This window comes from Tachypleus tridentatus, chromosome 6 (genome assembly GCF_004210375.1).
Source record: "Tachypleus tridentatus isolate NWPU-2018 chromosome 6, ASM421037v1, whole genome shotgun sequence".
Lineage (NCBI taxonomy): Eukaryota > Metazoa > Arthropoda > Merostomata > Xiphosura > Limulidae > Tachypleus > Tachypleus tridentatus.
In genome coordinates this window covers 57350078-57372327 of record NC_134830.1, presented here as the reverse complement: position 1 = coordinate 57372327, position 22250 = coordinate 57350078, and the positions used below count along the sequence as shown (strand labels likewise).

The 22250-nt window shown below is 35.6% G+C and overlaps 1 protein-coding gene across 2 annotated transcripts in view; it reads right to left on the bottom strand.

The window, feature by feature from the left end:
- LOC143252591 (uncharacterized) overlaps positions 1 to 19903 on the bottom strand; it is a 79865-nt gene extending 59962 nt beyond the window's left edge. For both annotated transcript variants that reach the window (XM_076504953.1, XM_076504952.1), the window contains exon 1: positions 19325 to 19903. In XM_076504953.1, coding sequence (XP_076361068.1) covers positions 19325 to 19412 — 88 coding nt within the window. In that variant the 5' untranslated portion in view covers positions 19413 to 19903. The remainder of the gene's footprint in view (positions 1 to 19324) is intronic.
- Positions 19904 to 22250: the final 2347 nt, after the last annotated feature.

Below are 22250 nucleotides of genomic sequence, written 5' to 3'. Positions count from 1 at the left end.
GTAGCTTGAGGAAGTAATGTCTAAAACCTTAAACTTATCTGTTTACTTTTGTGCAATTATATTTTCACTTTAAGATACTTATCTGACGAGCCCTACTGTAACCTTGTTGATATATCTTTAGTGTGCGTGTCTTTCTGAACCTTTTTCCTATTCTGCAAAATTCTCTAAATAAATGTCGGTTTTTAATTCTGTAATTCAAATTATAAACTTCGTTTATGGAAACACGACAGAAAAAAAGTTACAAAAACATCTTCAAAATTTGGAATATTATAAGATCGTTTACCTTTTCATGAACACCACTGATTTGCTATCTCAGTTTTCATGTATAGTGAATGATTGTTTAACTGACATTCCTAGAGCAAGAGTGTTTTTATACACACTCACTAAGCTGTGACTTCCTGAATTTTAATAGCTAGGTTGTTTAACTTAGGTGCTAAACAAACTTACCAAAGTTATTCAAATCGTGATCACGTGTTTTCGTTATCAGAAAGTTTCACTTTTGAATATCTTCTTCCGAGATATCTTGTTGATTATTTTGATAAAACAGGGACCTAGTTGAATGGAATTTGCGTAGGCCAATAATTAGCGTGTCTGAACTGTCAAACTGTAGATTCGCGAGTCGTGTACCAATGCTTCCCAAACGTGGTCTGTGCTTTGAGGCCATTGGTGCGTTATAAGATTGACGGAAAAATCCAACTATTTGGTCAGACAAAATTAGCCCAAGAGACAGCGGTGGGTGCTGTTGAATGACTTCCTTCTGGTCTATCATTTCAAAATTACACACAGTTATACACAGATAGCTCTCGTGTGTAGCTTTGTGCAAAAAAGTTTAAAACAATCTGTAGTTAAACACACATGTGAGAAACTTTCAACTTAAGACAGTTACTTATCATACTTTATCAAACAAGATTACTTGAACAAAAAGTGCTATTTAATACTGAAGTAACGATGAACTTGAAAAAGCGAACAAAACTTTTCGACATGTGGGCCGTTATTCACACAGCTTCATCGTTATAAGTTAATTTATTACATGAGGTTAATAGTTACACAAGAATTCACAGAATCATAATCAGTGCTACTTAACAAAATTACTGTCAGTGTTACATGTTGAGCATTTCTTACAAAAGTAGCTACAATGTTACAACGTATTGGACATTTCTAATGAAACCAGTGTCAATACTATAACGTGTTAGATAATTCTTATGAAAGTAGCTTCAACGATAAAGGACGTTAAATGTGTTTTTTCACATTACTATCAGGATTTAAGCGCTTTAAAAGTTTTTTTCACGATGTTATAGTTACCTTTACGACATTAAAGAAAAGGTTCGGTGTAACAGAATGTTAAACATTTTTGGCAAGACAGAATCATGTACGGAACGAACGTTCTGTTACTCTGATACACAAAACGTTTGTTAAGTAAAAATAATTACTTTCAAGTAGTTGCTGCTCTAACAATGACTGAATAATTTTCGGTAATCATTACAGTTTTTCCTTTCTTGTTAAAACTAATGGTACCTCCGAGTACCATGAAAATTAATGAAATATTTTGTCTCATTTATCTTAACTTCATTATAAATACCAAGTGGGATTATTAACAGACAAATTACAAACAAGCATACCTCCAAGACACAGTAGACAAATCAGAGTTACAGGAAACATACGTGCAGCTCAACCCCAATTTTCGCCCTATTCTAACATAACTATCACAGAAATAAGTGGTTAAATGCAACAACGCATCTAATCGATAGTCTGAAATAATTTTACATCGTTTATAGCTAGTTCTGGCATTTAAACTGTTACCTTGGTAGCACAAAGAGAAATGAAGACGATTTTTCTTTGATTCATCAAATAACCGAATTATTATTTTACCGGTTACAATACCCATTGTAAGAACCAATCAAACAAACATCTATTTCCTAAGTACACAGGCACTCCCACTATATGTTAAAACAGAAAGGTAACCCAAGAATTAGCTGTGGTTAATATTAACTGGCGGCGTTCGTTTAGTCTATCACTACAATATTTAGGAATGACTCGCGCGTAAAGCCGTCGACTAGTTTTACATGAAAGTTCAACAGAAAAACTAACTGTTTGTAATTGTATACCAGGCATACAGAAATAAGTAGCTGAACACTTGTGATTTGTTGTTACAGTCGTTATGACACTTTTCCTATAAATTATTTGAACAGGGTGTGACCCAACTGTTAATATGCACCGCTGCGGATAGAAAGGTCCAAAGGTTTAGATTTTCGAAATTAAATGCATTATAATAGTAATAATAAATTCTGTTATTTGGCTAAAAACGAGCTTCGTAGTATTTAATAACGACCGAATTTCATATTATATACTTTTCTGTACGTTTTCACACTATTAGATATAGTAGAAGTGCTTTCATCTTCTGGTTAAGAACTGGTTTCCTCAGTTCAAATGCAAGACATTCTAGTATTCTAAGGTGAAATTCTTCTCGAGAATGGAGGAGAACGCGGAAGGTAGGCGCAACATCACATTCGTTCAGACAACTATTAGTAATACAACTGGTGTTATAGGGTTAGTTGGTTTGTTTTTAAATGTCGCGCAAAGCTATACTAGGGCTATCTGCGCTAGCGGTCCCTAATTTAGCAGTGTAAGACTAGGGGGAATGAAACTAGCTATTACCACCCACCGCCAACTCTTGGGATACTATTTTACCAACGACTGAAAGGACGAACATATTTGGTGTAATGGGGATTCAAACCCGCGACCCTCGGATTACGAGTCGAGCGCATTAACCACCTAGCCATGTCGGGCCCGTAAGGTTAGAAAATGGTTAGTAATACAACTGATGTTGTAAGGTTAGACAATGGTTAGTGATATTGTAGGTTTATACAATGGTCGGGAGTACAACAGGTGTCGTAGGGTTAGACAATGGGTGGTAATATTACTGGTGTTTTAGGTTTACACAGTTGTTAGTAATACTACTCGTGTTGTAGGATTTAGTCTTAGTTTTTTGGTGGTTTTTTTTTAGTGCACAGTTTTCTGAATACTATCCAGTATATCCCTGGAGAACTCATTGAATGCCACTGGTGAAGTTCTCCACAGATGTTTTTGTTTTTATTATACTTGAAGGGTAGTTCTTACTTAAACTATTTTAAATTAGCTTCTGGATAAATCGTCTCCCAGATCTGGAGCTAGCAATACTAAAACCCACAACAACCATCCACTTTCTAAACAACTGTGATGCCGCGTCTGATTTTAGTTTCTTTCGTGTAATCCTCCATTCCAGTGAAGAATTACACCATAGAATGAGAAAATGTCTTGTCATTAAACTGAAAAAACTGGATGTCACCAGAAGATGAGCGCACTGCAATTCTATAAACGTAAAGAAAAGAAGAAACGTTGCACTTCGCTCGTTGAGTATGAAGTCAACTATAAATTTGATATGTACTAAACAGGTTAAGGAGAGTCTTATACCGGTTCTCTTGTAAGACTCATTACCTGAAGACTTTTTGTTCTCTTAAGTCAATGTTCTAATTTCTCTCTTGATAACCACGATGAGTTTTATTCTACAATTAAAACTAGAAAGTGATAATTTTACTTTATTTCAGTCTGTCATGCGCAATACCATCAATTACTAAATACAAATACTCGTGACTTTGTTCCCAATATTCCGAAGTACAATAATCAAATAACGGTTTCACATCTAACACAGTTCTAAGAAAGTTTAATCTGTTTTAGAAGGGCGCCGGCATGACCAGGTGGTTAACGCGTTCGTTTCGCAATCCGAAGTATGGACGCAGGTTTGAATCCTCTACCTTCCAAACGTGCTCGCCCTTTCAGCCATGAGGGCTTTATAAAATTACGGTCAATCTCATTATTCGTAAATAAAAGAGTAGCCCAAGATTTGGTGGCTGGTGGTGATGACTAGCTCTGCCTTCCCTCCACTGCTAAATTAGGGACGGACTAGCGCTAATAGCCCTCGTATAACTTTGCTCGAAATTCATAAACAAACAATTTTAGTTTGTTTGTTTTTGAATTTCGCACAAAGCTACTCGAGGGCTATCTGTGCTAGCCGTCCCTAATTTAGCATTGTAAGACTACAGAGAAGGCAGCTAGTCATCACCACCCACAGCCAACTCTTGGGCTACTCTTTTACCAACGAATAGTGGAATTGACCGTCACCACATTATAACGCCCCTACGGCTGGGAGGGCGAGCATGTTTGGTGCGACGGGGATGCGAACCCGGGACCCTCAGATTACGAATCGCACGCCTTAACACGCTTGGCCATGCCAGGCCAACAATTTTAGTAAAATCCTAAAGATGATTTCCGACAAGTTCTTTCAAAACAAACAGCAGACAGTGATAACTATTACTAATTCTAGCTTCCTGAGTGACGTCGTAATGGGCAGCAAGGTGGACATCTCGATATGCATATATAATTCACTCCATCGATCTTGTTGGGAAGTAATTAAAAGTTAGGCTTAACTTCTTTCCGGTACGGTCACCATTTGTTTTGTAAGAGAACTGAATTTGGTTTTATTAATTTCGTGGTCCTAGAAACGTTTCAAGTGTAGTAGAATGTCGCTAAATATGAGGTTAATGTAGCTCCAGGACATGTGGCTGTGTTAAATACAACACTTTATTCCTATGTTGTTGTTAAGTGAAGCGTTGTACGTTCTAGTTGGGAATGTATGAGCTCTGACTAAGGTTCACAGGTAGTAAGTAGTTGACAGAGATCATGCTAGTTTAATTGCAGAACTATGCAGCTACTTCCGCAATTGTTTCACTCGACAGCAATTTTATGCGACTTCTCAAAGTAACGATGCTTCTTTTTTGGTGTTTTTTTTACACAATGCACTCTTATCGTCTCTTGGGTTTTTTAATTGCTGGAAGCTCGATAACAAACCAGAACTACCTTCAAAAAGTTTCCATTTCATGTCACTCGTCAGACCTGGATCTATTTTAAAGTGGTGTACATAATCCAAAAAGGGTGAGAAAATATCAGACGTCTGTATTAACACAGACATTTATTTCCTGCTTCGTCTTCAGGCAACGCTCTTTGTCAGGCTTCACTGTCAAACACAACTGTTCAACAGGCAATAAGATAAGCTTCTTTAGATGAAACGGTATAAATAAAAACGTGTAGTTGCTGAGCATGAAAGATGTCAACGCAAATATCGATATTTCCGCTAAGTATAACTGAAATAGGCTTAAGATTATACGAAAGAGTTGGAAGCAAGAACAAGCAATAAAATTATAAACTTATCATAAAAACGATAATTAAACGTAAATAATGATCAGAAAAGTAGCATAATTGGTACTAGAACTTAGTGTAACCAAAACATCTAGTTAACTAGTAGTAGACAAGGGTTCACGAGGAGAAATAAAAATTGTTTAGTTCGTCGTCAGGGTTGTCAGTTGAGAACAAAATAAAAAAACAACAGAAATTAAAGTCTACTTTTTTTCATTTATACTAGCAGGAAGTTTTCTTTAATTATTTTGAAGCTAAATCCGTGTATTAACGAGCGAGACGCGATAAAAATATTTAGTAAATTTCGTTACATGAAATGACTCTGAACCGAGCTCAGATATGTATTGTCGTCGAGACTGACTATTATGTTAGAATTTGTTATAGAGATGTTTTGGACGCTTTCATGAGGACCTCAAAAATTGAAGAATTAAAATGACACCGTTAAATTTGTCATGTTTTTAAACGTGTCATAAAGGCTTAGTGGAATAAAAACTAACACAACCGACGTCTAAAACAATACATTCGTGTGTAGAAATGAACTATGTTAATATAGAATGAACGAGAAAACTGCAGATAAAGAGAAATCAAACATTGTACTTGAGCAAGAACCATATATTTATGCCTCGTGATTTAGCACCTTTTATCTCTTGGGAAGTAAACTTTTTCGCTAGCAATCTTCAATGTGCAAAACTGTATTTGATTATTTTATTTCGCTTACGAAAACAAATTTTAAGGTAAAAAAAATATACTAATCTGTTTGTCTAATGACTGTGACATCAAGCCTAGACGAAAGCTGTTGGTTTATGAATAATATTTTACTGAAGCGTGTGGAATAAGTTACTGGTTACTGGGGCACACGGAGTCTGCATAGGGTAAGTCATATAGGCACTTGAGGTCTGCATGAGATAAGTTATATGGGAACATAGTCTATATGGATTATGTTACGTGAGCGTATGGAGTCAGTATCAAATAAGTTACTGGTCACAAGGGCACATGGGGTCAGCATGGAATAAGTTACTGGTCACTAGGGCACATGGAGTCAGCATGAAGTAAATTACTATTATTTGGCCCACGGAATCACCATGGAGTAAGATATAGGGGTACAACGAGTCAAGATGTGGTAAATTACGTGGACACGTGGAGTCAAGATGAGGTAAATTACGATTATCTGGTTTATCCTTGTTAGCTTTTGAAAAAGATATCCCCTTTCAGAATACTTGATTCGATACTTGAGCACATGGAGTTCAGTATGGAGGTAAGTTATGTCACGATTTATGACTAAGGCACATGTAGTGAGCGTGGGAAATAAGTTACGTATATCTCGTTCATTCTTGTCAATTTTGTGAGGAGAATGGCTCCTTTCTGTACAAGTGATTTCACGAAGCTCAGATGTATAATAAATTCGCTGTTTGCGAAAGCACAGTCATAAACACACGATTCTTTGAGCTTAGCAATCATTGTGTGTTTTTGATAGGATGGAAGAAGCTATAAGTAACTTACACTTATAGCGTAAAAGAAGAAGATTAGATGTGTTTATTTTGACGTACAAAAATCGACAGAAAAATAATAAATTATAAGATTTGTGTTCCTTTCCAATTAACTCGCGACCCATACTCTGGGACTATGGATGAGTCATAAAAGTAACGTTAAAAACCAACTATTGAATTAGAATAGCACGAGTGTTTGTGGCTGGCACTACTGACTAGCTGTATTCCCTTTAGTCTATAAATTCAGCCCTTTGTGTAGTTTTGCGTAAAAAAATCAATGAGTAGAGATGTCATTGACCAACTCGCTGTGCCATCTGGAGAATTTGTTTGTTTGTTTTTGAATTTCGCGCAAAGCCACACGAGGGCTATCTGCGCTAGCCGTCACTGATTTAATAGTGTAAGACTAGAGGGAAGGCAGCTAGTCATCACCACCCATCACCAACTCTTGGGGTACTCTTTTTACCAACGAGCATGTTTGGTGTGATGGGGTTTTGAACCCGCGACCCTCCAAAATATATTTCTCACTCTAGGTCAAATATTTAACAACAAATAACAGGTTGTTAGGGCAAGCTGTTACGTTACGTTACGATCACTTAACATTATAATATATTCAGCTGAAGTTACATTAGAAATACGAATCTTTGTTACACGAATCCTGTTTGTTCATTACAGTCACATTATTAATTAAACATGATATTATAAATTAATAAAGCTTATTTGTTTGTTTTAAATTTGGCGCAAAGCTACACAAAGGCTACTCATTCACCAACAAATAGTGGGATTGACCGTTACATTATAACACCCCCACTGCTGAAAGGGCGAGCATGTTTGGTGCGACAGGGATTCGAACCTGCGACCCTTAGATTACCAGTCGAACGCCTTAACCCACCTGGCCATTCCGGGCTTACCATCTGGAGAAACATACATGTCGAGAGTACTTTGACACATTGAAGCTTTTGTTGCTAAATATCTTTAATGTCACTGGTCCATCCATTCCTTGGCGAGTTTCTATTGGGAGGTATCACAATTTAAATGATTGATCAAATAATAATAATTTTCACAATTGTTGAATGAAATAAAATTTAGTGCTTTAGTTGCAACAATACAGAAAAAAATCCAGCATTGTTCTGCAACATGAAATATGTTGAAATAACGTTTAATTTTCTCCACTGTTACTCTCCTTTCACAATTCGGATCATGTTGTTGTTTTGAATTAAGCACAAAGTTACACAATGGACTATATCCCATACTCTGCCCACCACTGGTATCGAAACCCATTTTTCAACGTTGCAAGTTCGCAGACATACTACTGTGCCACTTGGGAGGCAATCCGGATCAAGGTAAGATCTGTTGTTGATGTTGTCCATGTCTTTGTGGTTTCTACATTTTGGACGGAACTGGCAAAACATATAAATAGTTCAGTGCCGGGCAGAAACAGCCCTTTTGTTTTTAGTGTGGCGTTCTACACAGAAATTATATAAATATAACAGTACTGTCTGTTGTCCATGAAACTACCTCGCAGGGTTTAAATAGATTGTCACCAAAATCGATAGGAAGATTCAATAGGCCCATGATAAAAGCACATCCATATTTTCAGTTTTCTTATATGTTTTTGCATATTTTTTTCTTCCACTAGATCGCCCCCTCTTCATGGACCTTCACCAAATCAGGCATGAAGGTTTTTGGTTCACGCGGAGGTACATTTTTGTTTTGCAGTTTTAATGGACTTTTTTTTTTTGAATTACGTATAAGGGAAGCAATTTTTCATGTCCTATGATAACATTTCATCGACTATGAATTTACATAGTTTTAGCTAGTAATTTAACATTTTAAGTACTAAGGAAATAAAGATTTCAGAATGCTTTTAAATAAAAAAAATGTTTATTTTTAGCTGATGAAAATTATGATTACATCCAGATGGCGCAGCAAGGAAGACTTGTTTAGGAAAATGTAAGACATAGATACTCTGACACGCTTTAGATACTGTAATCGTTAAAAGTTTTTAAGTCAGGTCCTGTAGTATTGCAAATAGAAGAGCCTATATCTCGCATGTTATTCTTGATACAATTTAAACAGGCGAGTATTATGAAACAGCGAAACGTTTTATTGGCGCGTATGACATATGAGAGCAGAATTGTGTAACAACTCTTTTGGATGTGCATCAAATCTAATAAAGTTAAGCCAAATACGATTGTTTTTCATATAGTAGACATTTCTCAATGATTCATAAATACCTCTACATGGGTGTACAATATCCCGTTCGATAAATAAAACGAATTAATATTTATACAGAAGGTTCACCAAGATACAGCTTTGTGATATCAATTATGTCACCTTAAACGGATGTTAAACAATATAGCGTTGTCTTCACTCCTTGCCTTTCTCTGAAATTCCTCTGACGTAATTGCCACACAATCCAGTTACTCATATAAACTTGAATATTTTTATAAATATTGTGTGCTCCTGGAGATAGAAAGAGATGTATTTCTCATGTTTCCTTCCTTTACTTTTCATCAATTATAATAACTGTACGCTACTCTTCAATTTTCAGGCCTGCTAGGAAACTTTAGTCTTCAGATGCTAGACGGAATACAGAAAGCAAGCAAGGAGGAGGGGTGTGCTCTGGACATGACAATCGTACGACGGAGGCTTTTCTAGTAATGAATGCGACGCAGACTGTAACGTAATGTGCTCAGCCTTCTGAAGAAGGGTGAAATAAAATGAATTCACGTTCACGACAGTTATATTCTGCATTGTAGTTGAATGATTGAGTAAACCATGATACGAATGCTATTAAGCCCGGCGCTCGACTGGCAATGTGAGTGTCGCGGGTTCGAATCCAGGTCCCACCAAACATGCTCTCCTTTTCAGCCGTGAAGACCTTATAATATGCGATAAACCCCCTATTCGTTGGTAAGAGAGCATGCCAAGAGTTGGCGGCGGGTAGTGATGACTAGCTTCCTTCCCTCTGACCTGCATGCAAAACAGACTATTATATATCACAAGGTCACAATTAATATTCCCCAATACATTTCTCACAGATGTTCACAATTGATACTATGTTTAATATCTATCAGTCTGAAGTATGTGTTACATTACATAGTCCTTCCCCTGACTCCTGTACTATTCTTCCTTGAAAACTAGTGTATTCTTACGATCTTATGATCTTGACAATGAGAACGTATTCTATTCGTTTGTGAATATTTGCATTTTTTTTACGTTTTGTTTAACACCAAGTGCTCAAGCTAATTCAAATTACTTAATATTGTTTATTCTACTATTATACACAGACTATCAGCCATTCATATCTCCCGTATTCTTCTATTAATTACACCCAATAAATTAATTTAACTAGTGTGTTTATTGGGATTTTTTTTTTTAAAGGACAAGAGAAATTTACCAGGGTCGTATTTCTGGCTTTCTAATTCTCGTATATGAAACAAGACATGTGATATATCCATACATTAATATCATGTATCAGCATTAAATAGTATATGCTATAATGATATTATGACAAATAATAATATCTGTGTTATATATTAAATAAGAAAAATTACCAGTGGTTAAATCTCTTTGTTGTTAACCGCAAAGCTACATAATAGGCTCTGTTAACTGTGAGTATCGAAACTCAATTTTTAGTATTGTGAGACCACGGACTTATTGTAAGACAAGTATGAAGGCTCAAATTATCGGCACTATTTTGTTCATAATTATTTTGAAGTTCGTACTTGGTGGGGTGGAGAGTTTAAGCAGTATATTTTACTCAGGAAATATAAAATCACTCAAGTTTCTGTTCAACCAACAAAATCAAAATTTACGGTTTTATTTTTCTAGTTTCATGTACGAAACTGAACATATAAAACGTCTATCTAATGTGCAGAAGAACTACCAGAACTTGTATATATATCTGTGTATTTATTTATTTAATTTAATGGTGCGGTTTCATCCCTGAGGCGTTGTGAACCCAGCCAGGTAGCGTAGAAATACACATGATGCACCGATACAAGCATACACGTGGAGGCAGAAAATCCTCGCTGAAGTATATCCAACAGTTTTAATGTTAGTTTCATAGCGATTTATCGTGCGTTTTTATTTTACCCTGTTTAATATTAATTAGGTAAAAGTGCATAACTAAGTAGTAATTATACACATAGATTTCCACTTATCTAGCAAATCATTATCCGCAAGAGGTTCGTCACTCCATTTAGGTGATCCACCGCCGCCCCCCCCCCTCATGGGTAAGCAATAATTTTGTAGACTTACAACGCTAATATCTAGGGTTAAATTCTCCGCTGGGAACATGACGTAAATAGTCCATTGTAAAGCTTTGCTTTAAAACAAACAAACCATTAAGGCGTAAGAAAATCGCAGCGTCACCTAACGACAAAGTAAGGATTCACATTTCCATACAGAAATGCAATCAATAACAAATTTTCAAAAGCGTACCGTCCTACGTAACATTATACATCCAAGAATTGATGACTGTACCCTGATCAAGAAGACTCGGAACCACCAGGTTTAGCTACTTCCGTTTACAAGACAAGGAAGAGAAGAAGAAAAACATTTTTGACGTTAATGGCCAACTTTTGCCTCCCAATTCCACCAAAAATTTAATTACGTTCATCACTACTGTTCTTTACCTTACGAACTAGGACACTGTCATAATAATTTGTATGCTGCATATAAACAAATGTTCCAGTAAGCTTTAGAGGAAAGCTAATTCTTGAACGTTAAACCCTCTCTACAAGACGTTGACAACAAAAATACAGCTTTAAAAGCGACATATTTCCAGTCATTAGGGTTATGCAGCGGATCAGCGGTAAGTTGACAGGTTTACAACGCTTTCTATACTTATGGTGGGCAAAGAATAGACAGCCCATTGTGTAGCTTTGTGTTAACAACAACCAGCCAATTAGGGCTATACTCAATCAGTGGCATTAGATTTTTTTTAGATATTAGTATACGAAGGTAACACCAAAAACAGAGCATGTTAGATACGATCAGTACATGTAAAGTAGAATACTAACTCATTACAGGAGAGGTGAGGCAAAAATATGAAACTAAAGAACATGTGATTTGTTTATGTAAGGTTTACACAGATTACTTGAACAATTCCTTTCCAACAACAAATAGCATTACAAAACTAAAGAACATGTGATTTGTTTATGCAAGGTTTACATAGATTAGTTGAACAATTCCTTTCCAACAACAAAGAGCATTACAAAACTAAAGAACGTGTGGTTTGTTTATGTAAGGTTTACACAGATTAGTTCAACTATACCCATACATATTTTCACTAGCAATGATTTTAAAGCAAGTCAATACAGCTGTTGTTGTTTCGAAAAATAGAGTTTAAAATACTCATTGCAAGATTTTCAATCATAGTTAAATGTTTCCGAAATAAGCTGATTAAAGGATTTAAAACGATATAACCTGAAACCTTTTTCTTAAATGAATAAATGTATCCGTATAACAGATGTATATTAAACAAAATTATCCAGAGTTACAAATATCAAATTATTTATCATAAGAATACACGTTCATTTCTCAACATATTAGTTACATCAAAATATATAGCGAGTAGAAAGGGCAAGATATATATAAAATAAAACATGCTTATGAGCTGAGCGACCTCTCAGAAACAGGAAAAGTTTTCCTGTCTCTTAACTACCTTTCCTAATTAAGCCTTGCGCCAAGAAACAGAAAAAACAAAAACTGTTAATGTCATTTTTAGAAGCAACAAAGTATTCCATCTGGTCATTATCAAAATCTCGTCCCTAGCGAGAGAAGAGCCGTTAAAGTTGCTTGTTCTTCGCGCTGAATGTAGTTTCTTAACAAATCCACAGACATAATCTTCAAAACACTTTCAACTTTCTTTTTCAAAGCCTTCAAAGTCATAAAATATATAAAAGGCTCTTTATTATGTGTTTAACCACCAGACTAAAACTTTCAAGGCTGTGCTATAGACAGTTACATCACACCGTGACAAATGAGATTGAGAAACCGTGATTGGCTAACATCATACTATAATCGAACTTCTGATTACATGATACTGAAAAAACTTTATTATTACGCGATGTTCAGTCCCCAACTTCACGAAATGTTTATCCTGTGTGCATGTATATTTGCAATAGGGGTCACGATTTTCCAGTTTCGCCTCCGTTTCCCGTCGCGGATAATTTTGTTTTTCTTCATTCTCAGGGTGCAGTATGACGTCATGAATACGTCACAAGCGGATTTAATACGCTGGCGTCACGAGTAATTAAAAATAATCTTTCTACTTACGAAATAGTAGAATTGATCTTCCAAAAAATAACTTTTAATTAAACTAAATAGGTAAATCTAGAAACATGATTACGATTGCTTGAAACTCACCATGACAAAGAATGTGGTTTTATTCACTTTTATTACGTAAGTAAAAACAAGTGAACCTTCTCGTTCTAATAACATGGGTTCTATCACGTTTTAAGGCTCTTAAACGCGGCTCAATTATTGAAGAGTTCTATAAACAAATATCATTCAGTGAATGAGACGAGTTTTATCGTCTTTTACTTTTCGATGTGGCTCTCAATTGCTCAGCGACAAGTATGGGAAAATATTCGAGTGGGCACAGCACAGATAGCCCACTGTATAGCTTTATACCTAACAACACACAAACAAGCAAAGATTTTCCATATTTCTGTAATAAGGTGTTTCGTTTAATCTAGCACGAGTTCAACAGTACGTCATTACTTTAAATTTCTTTGGAACTGTGCACAAAGCTACTCCAGGGCTATCTGTGCTGGCTGTCCCTAATTAACAGTGATATATTAAAGGGAAGGCGGCTAGTCAATGCCACCCACTGTAAAAAAACTCTTAGATTACTCTTTTACGAACTAATAGCGGGATGACTGGAGCATTATAACCACCTTCACGGCTAAAAGGGCGAGAATGTTTGGTGACGGGAATTCGAACCTGGAACCCGCAGATTGCAGGTCGAGCACCCAAAAACACTAGGGAATTACTTCAGCGCCACAATAAAAGTTCTGGTTTGTTAATTTAGTAATAAAATTTAACAATAGGTTTCTGATTCATCTTAGACTTAAACTCGTTGGAACGGATCATATAAACGACATTATAACCGGGTTATCGGCTAAACAACAATTTTACACTGTAATTAATAAATTATTTTACATTTAGAGGGGTAATGTTTTTATATTAAAATATTATAACATTTTGGTACTCTACGGAGTCTTGTGGCAAAGCTTCCTTGCACTGTCTGGCATTACTTACGTGTGTGAAGTTTATATTTTACACTCACTTTGATTAAAACCAATTTATAATGATACAACCATACTATAAGAAAACGCTCTCAAACGGTTCCTTTTCTAGTAACTAGATCAATAATTAGTAAGAGTAGTGGTTGTAATGTTTATAATTTTAACGAAAAGGTAAATAAATACATGCCCTTAGTATTCTCAGATTTTGAAATGACAGACTGAAAAGATGGTAGCATTCAAGTAGCACTAATCGCCAACTATTTTACTAATCCATTTGCCTTAGTTTGCGGGCTGCATTCCTAAGCCACGGGACACGAACCATAAACTCCCATATTTGCAGTCCAAGCGCGCTAAGTAACGCTCACATCTGGCCATAAAGGTCAATAAGAGAAATGTGTAATTCTAACCGTATGCGTATGTTTTCTAAACGTTTTTCAGGTAACAATCGACTAGCAATATTTTGTAACGTCTCCAAAACGACGTATCATTATCTTATCAGAACTTCAACGTTAAAACGAAACATATAATTAGGATTGAAATTTAAGTTACTGTTCCTAAAACGTAAAATATCCTTCCATTTACCATCTACAGTCGGTTTGTAAGTAAAATATTCGTGACTCCTGACGAACGTGATCCTTGTGCTAACAGCAGACCACGAGCGACTTGGTTTGCTTTTTTTTTTTCAATTTCGCGCAAGCTACATTAGAGCTATCTGAGCTAGCCGTCTCTAATTTAGCAGTGTCAGGCTAGAGGGGGGGCAACTAGTCATCACTACCCACCGCCAACTCTTGAGTTACTCTTTTACCAACGAATAGTGGAATTGTCCGTCACACTATAACGCTCTACAGCTGAAAGAGCGAGCATATTTGGTGTGACGGGATTCGAACCCGCGACTCCCGGATTACGAGGCGAGTGCCTTAACCACCTGGTTATGCCGGACCAGACCACTTGTGACAAACATCTCCACGTCAATAAAAGTCATTATTAAGAACATACATTGTTGTTTGAAATCGACCCAACAAAACAAAGAAATAAAATCCGTAAAAATGTAAAGGGCTAAGATTCTGACAAAACGTCGACGGACAAACAACGAAAACTCTATCACGTGTATAGGCTATCAACAATGAAATGGTGTACTTTTGTCTTTAACTCAGCTACTGAATTTAAGAAATAATACTTCTATTGTTTCCAACATGGGGTTATACATGTGAAATAAATAATAAATGCGTAAAACGTCCAAACGAAATGATAAATAAGGTCGGTGGAATATTACAAAACTGGTTCGTCCACAAAATAGTTCTGTCGTTATACTCGCTGTGTTATGAACTACTTTTTTCCGCGGATTTTCCTCCATGCTCACTATTCACCAACAGTCCTCTTGATCACCTTTCACCCTCATCTACTTTGATGTACATTTCTTACTTTTTTCCTATAGATTTTCCTCATTCATCTTTTATATCTAACACTACTAGGGTACATGGATCTCTACTAAACTTTCATTAACTGTGCATTTTACGAAGCACACTAGAAGAAATGTATTAAAAAAACGTAATATCACCACATAACATCAAACCGTGATTCTATCTCCGCATTATAAAACGTATTTGAAGAGCTTATGTTCATTATCCCAATGGCATTTTAAATTATATTTTGCTATATGATGCTACGAATCCAAACTACCAGAGCTACGGTTAGAAAGGCGTTTTATACTCAAGCGCGTAACACTGAAAAGGAGAGTTTCAGCTGGAGAAATCTTAATGGAATACAAGACAGACCAAGAAACACAAGATAAGGTAATCAATAATAAACACTCGTGAGTTATCACACAGACACCTGGAAGTCATAGGGAGACACTGCCAAGCAGGATAGATCCAATATCAAGAACTGGTAGCAACATCACGAAAATGGAATGAGTGATATATATTGTGTCGAAAAGGTGGTGAATGTCAAAGTCATATAATCATTTATTATAAATGTATAACTACATCATTTAACTATATTATATTCGTTTACTCAATAACGGTGAATTTTACCCAGCAAGCGATATTACATCATCAAGTCACTTCACACACCAGCAGAACAACGCTGGGACAATGTACACAGGATGTCGCTTCACCGGAGTGACCAACCTAATTTCTTGGTTGGTTGATTCTTCTCAACGAAAGTAAAACCAGGTCAATTAAAAATAAATAACAGGTATTAAAATGATCACATTTATCCTAACAATCTGACTTACAAGTGACTTGTAAAATTAATATTAATTACAAGTCACTTATTTAACCTAGTTCACCATCATGTCTATCGTATCCCAACCGACCGGATGAGCCACGGAATTTTCCGAATGACCTCGTCGGCACTGGATATTGCAGATGTTGTGCAGGTAACGTTTTGTAATGCATTCTTTCTTATTTTCACTCATAAGTTCCTAGAATTGTACATAAAAATGGAGGGGGAAGATCAGTTGAAATTATACAAATCAAAATTCGGTAGAATTCTCCTAAAGTTCGTCAGTTTTGATCTGTTAAGGTTTCTTAATTATAACCTTTCTGAGGATTCTGTCCAATTTATTTAGGGAAACCAAAACCAGAATCTATACTTCCAACACGCAACAATCTGATTGTGTAAAACATAAAACTGACCACACGAACAACAAAAAGATATTTTCGAAACAATAGAAAGAATACGATTTTCTAAGTGTAATGTGTAACAGCCACACAGCGACAACTTTAAAAAGTACACACTGTGAGATCGAAATAGTGTATACAGTGTTGCTTTTAGGATTTTTCTGAAATGGGCTAAATCTCCACTGACTTCCACAAAGTCAGCCATCAAAGTAATGAACTATATATCAACTTTAAAATTCACATTATCTCGGCGTGGTCACACAACGTTTATTTGTATAAAGTAAATCGAATTATACCAACTTCTTTCATTTGTGTGTTTCAGAAAATATCGACGCATTCACTGACAAAACGTACACTACAATCGTCTTCTCAGAGTCTTTTTTCTTTTATACACGGCTTGGCATGGCCAAGCGCGTAAGGCGTGCGACTCGTAATCCGAGGGTCGCGAGTTCGCGCCCGCGTCGCGCTAAACATGCTCGCCCTCCCAGCCGTGGGGGTGTATAATGTGACGATCAATCCCACTATTCGTTAGTAAAAGAGTAGCCCAAGAGTTGGCGGTGGGTGGTGATGACTAGCTACCTTCCCTCTAGTCTTACACTGCTAAATTAGGGACGGCTAGCACAGATAGCCCTCGAGTAGCTTTGTGCGAAATTCCAAAAACAAACAAACAAACTTTTATACACCGTTTCGATGAGAGAGCGTAGTAATTTCTCAAACGCCGTCGTACCTTTCGTTTTTTTCCCGCCATTTTCAATCATCGCTATCGCCATCATACCTAGGGAAATCTCCCGCAAAACGGAATGACGTCATAACGCAGCCAATCACATTCCTTTGCATATCCAATAAGCTAATTATTGTTAGGAAGTTTTCCGGTTACAATCGCGATCTATCGTTTCGAAATGATTCGTGACACATTCGAAAAACGAACACACGAATAATTAAAATACGAACTTCTATTTATGTCTTCATTTATTCATTTGCGAGAAAAACGATTATTTTGCAACAGTGACGATCAAAATAGCGTAAATACAAAAACTACACGACCTAGTATTTTTTTTTTTGTGTGTGTGTGTCTTCAAGTTGGTCCTTACAGTCAAGAAATGATACTTGTAGTTTTTCCAGCTTGGGTTTGTATGTGTGAAACAAAAATAATCATGAGACGTGAGAAGTCCAAACGAAACGTTTATTTTGATGGACGATAGATACTGTCAATAAAATATTAAAAAACCTCTTCGCCTAGAGAATAGTTCTGTTGATATATTCGCTGTGATTTGGAAAGATCGAATGGCTTCACGAATGGAATATGAACTTCCTGAATCTCTGTTTTCCGATAGTTTCTCTGATGATTCTGTATCCACCATTCACTAACAGTCCTCTCGGTCATCTTTCAGCTTCACTTACTTAGCTTTTATAGGTTCTTAGGTTCTCCCCGATTCAATCTGTCCATATACCTAACACTACTAGCGTAGTTGGATCTCTACTAAACTTTAACTGCATATTTTACACATCAAACCAGTTAAAATGCATTACAAAAAATAATAGTACCTCTTGAAACTACGTATTGAATATTGTATTGTATATATAAATACCGCATTCAAAGCTGTGTTAAAAAGTTCATTAGTATTCTAGCTTAAATTGATACAAACGAACCTGGGTTTCATTACCTTTAAAAGTATAAAAAGTGATTAATACAGAGTATTAATTTGAGGGAAGCCTCAAACGTGATGTTTATTTTAGTAAGTTCGTCACTTGTTTATTTAAATATTTGGTACCAAAACAGTTACGTTACTTTCACACAGTACCACTTATTTGTCATGACATGACATTGTAACGGATATCTGATTGAACACTTCGTCACATTTTGTACCATAGGGAATAAAAACTGGTGCATAACGTACAAACACACACTATCAGGCTTACGTAATCAGTAGTAAAACACCAGATACGGGAACGATCGGCTTCATAAGGTGTTAAAGAATGTTAGACAGTAAACTGTAAACAACCAACAATAAGATTAACATATGAAACGAAATATGGTCCCACATATATGGTTGAAAAATAAAATCAGAATAAACAACATCAATACACCTGATTCTGTCGAAAGAATTACGTGATTAATATTTCCACTGTGTAAGTCATAGATTTAACTCGGATACACGGGAAAATGAAATATAAGGAAATTATATTTAAACATTATGTAAACAATGTTAAATTTTATAAGCATGTGTTACAGAAACTTTAAAGTAGTGTCAATAAACAGTACTTCTAACATACTATATTTATGACATAATAAGGTGATATGTACTGATACGAAAATACACCATATACAAATCACGCGTGGAGTTTAGTTTCATTTCTCAAACTGTGCTTTATAAGTTTGTTTGTAATTAAGCACAAAGCTACACAACGGGCTGTCTGTCCTCTGCACACCACGGGTATCGAAACCCGGTTTCTGGCGGTGTGAGTCCACAGACATTTCCGCTGTGCATCTAGGGAGCTCTACTGTATGCCGTTGTTTGTCAAACGCCTGAAAACCTGTTTTCTCCGCGAAGATTCCGTTTAAGTTGAAAAACTATCTATCTGGCTTTAGCCAACATTTAAAAGTTAAGTCAAACGACATCTCTAGCTTTAGATCGTTCAAAATTTCACATAATACAGGACAGATGTGATGACCCTAGCCGAGTTCGTTAGGAAATAAAACGACAAAAAAAAAGACTATCTTTACCTGACCCAGGTCCTTGAGAGTCTAGGCTAACTTCTCGTCTTACTTGTGTTGAAAATGAGGATCGTCGTGCTTGCCCCAGTACGTCCATGCCTATGTTGTCGCTCCGATGATTAGGCTTAACCGAATTTCAGAACATCTGGTTTTGCAGTGACATTGACTGTTATGAATCTCTGGTGCTAGAATGTGTACAAATAAACATTACTTTTGAAATGTATTGTTTTCCTTTCTAACCATTTGTTTTAAAATAGCTTGTATATAATGAGACCCATAAAACTGTCAATGGAAATAATTCGAGTTTTTATAATAAGTGTTGTAGTCTACGGTTCACAGTGGTGTTACACTGTGGGGTAGAGAAGGGAATATTCAAAACCTGGTATATTTGTTTAATTTGTAAGCTTTTAAATGTTTCGTTATTCCTACAGATACCCAGCTTCTCATAACAATTTCACTTCTTCACCCTAACAGGCACGACTATATTTCCTATCTGCAAGTGCTAACTTCTATTTTGACTTTAGAAACTCAATATTCTGTTCCCACTTCCCTCACCACAAACTACCTGCTCTTCTCCATTCACGTCGGTTGTTAACTGCTTTCTTTTCCAACTGAAAGATTCTTCTCTTTCGTCACACCGATAAACGCGACACCTATCGGTAAACTTCCTTAATAGAAAAATCGATAATGCATGATCTCCACGAAAAGGGAACACATCATTCATTTTTCCATGAAAATATTAACACTGAATGTAATCAACATAATTCAATAAGTTATAAACATGAAAAGATCTGATAGAAATTATCATAATCCTTAAGTCTTCTAGCTTTACGGTCAGGATTATATCAGAATAAAAAGATTCTGCTTACGAAATAAATGTTACTTTGCAAAAACGAACATACACAATAGAAACGTGTAATATCTTTATTAATATCCATATTACGTCTAATGTTTTACAGCCACCATTTATATCCTTTCCTTTTACGCCATTTATCAATTGTGTGTCTGTGTTTGATTAGTTGCCACAAGCAGTAATTGAAACCGAATTTTTTGCCGTTCCGGTTTGTCTCTGAGAAGAATCCAAAATTCCAATTCCTGTTTCAAAAGGTTTGAAAATCTTATTTTATTCTGTTTCGGTTCGAACAAAATGAAATCCCAGTTAATACCGGTTCAGTTCTTGTTTTCTAATCAAGTAGTACTACACTGATGTTCATGTCTCTACTTTCAAGAATAACATTGCACAAAAAGCACTAAATACTGTAAACAAGACAGTTTGACTCCAAAAACAAGCAGTATGACTATTTGCTCCAAACAATCCACGTAAATCCAACCTATAGAAACAGCACTATCTGTTTTGCATTATTCAACAAAAATTACAACAATCGGTTTAATAAGTTTGTTGTTTTGTTCATTTTCTCTGCTGTAGTTTCATTTGTCCTGGTTCTAGTTTACAACTTAAAAGGAACGAAACTTCTCAGTTTTCACGGAAAATATCCTTCAACAAAAATGCTCTCCAAGAACTAAAATCACACGTCAGCAATATTTATCATTACTATCAGGCATTCAAAGAATGTATCGTGTTGACAAGTGCAACTTTACTATGCTTTCATTTTGTAAATTAGTGAAAATGAATTATAAGTATTTTACTCACGTTAGTATTAAGGTGCACAAGTTGCGAATAAAAAACAGGAATAAAAATGGAATTTTTAGATGTACACCAATGGAATCGAGACTCCTCATTTCAACTTGTAACGGATTTACCGTTATATATTTATGTTAATATCGATATTTGTTTCAGTTAAATATGTATTTATAAATGTATTTAAATTGTATTGTTAATCTGCACTGTGAAATTATCGACTATTCACTAAAATTGTAGAAGATTCTCGAGCAAAAGATTCAACAATGTACTATGTGTGTACATAAATACTAGCGATTACCGTTGTTGCCCGAGCTGATATTTCTGAAAAACTCTGTTCTCAATCTTATAAAAGGTAACAACGCAACGGGAAATGACAGTATATATTGTTGGTTTGCTACAGTTAATATACTATAAATCTTAGAAGCTATAACTAATCAACGGTTATTAATCGGGAACTTTAAATATTGACCAGGAACATTTATCAATTTCAAGCATTAAACACCGTTCAATTTCAACAGATTACCATCGGACGTTAGTATTATTTCCAAAGCATTATACAACTTTAACTCACGTGATCAGCTCCTCGTTAGATGCATTGTGCCTAAATGAACTCGAAATCAATTCGCTCATCGTGAACCTTCGACAGGACATCAAGGAAGTTTCGTATCAAATAGAAACTCAATATTGTTTATAAAAGTTTTGTATATAAATTATTAGTTGTATTAACTATTTGTAATAATCGTTATTAAAATTATATTACTTTTTATGTATTAAAATCTATTTATGTTAAGAAAGCTGTATCAATCATTTTGTCAAATATAATAAATTTGATACATGTTGACATTTAACTAACTCCTAAATCCAAATTGCAATTTTACTGAGTTTCAGAACGAAAAAAATACAAGTTACACACATAGTAAACAAAGTATTAAATTACATATAAAGTACAAGCAGTTAATGTGTATACTTAGCAGTGATATTTTATCTATTTTTATTATCTAATCGAGTAATATTTTTTACGTTTCAGTTACTGTTTGAAAAATACACAACTATAAATAAAAAGTATACTATTATAATTATATTTTTAACGTTGTAACTTGCGTGTTTGTTTTCATTAATCCTAGTACTGTGGGCTTAGCATAACCAGGTGGTTAGGGCGCTCGAATCATAATCTGAGAGTCTCGGGTTCGAATTCCCGTCACTCTAATCATGCTCACCCTTTAAGCCGTGGGGGCGTTATAATGATATAGTCAATCCCAACACTCATTAGTGGTGGATGGTGATGACTAGCTG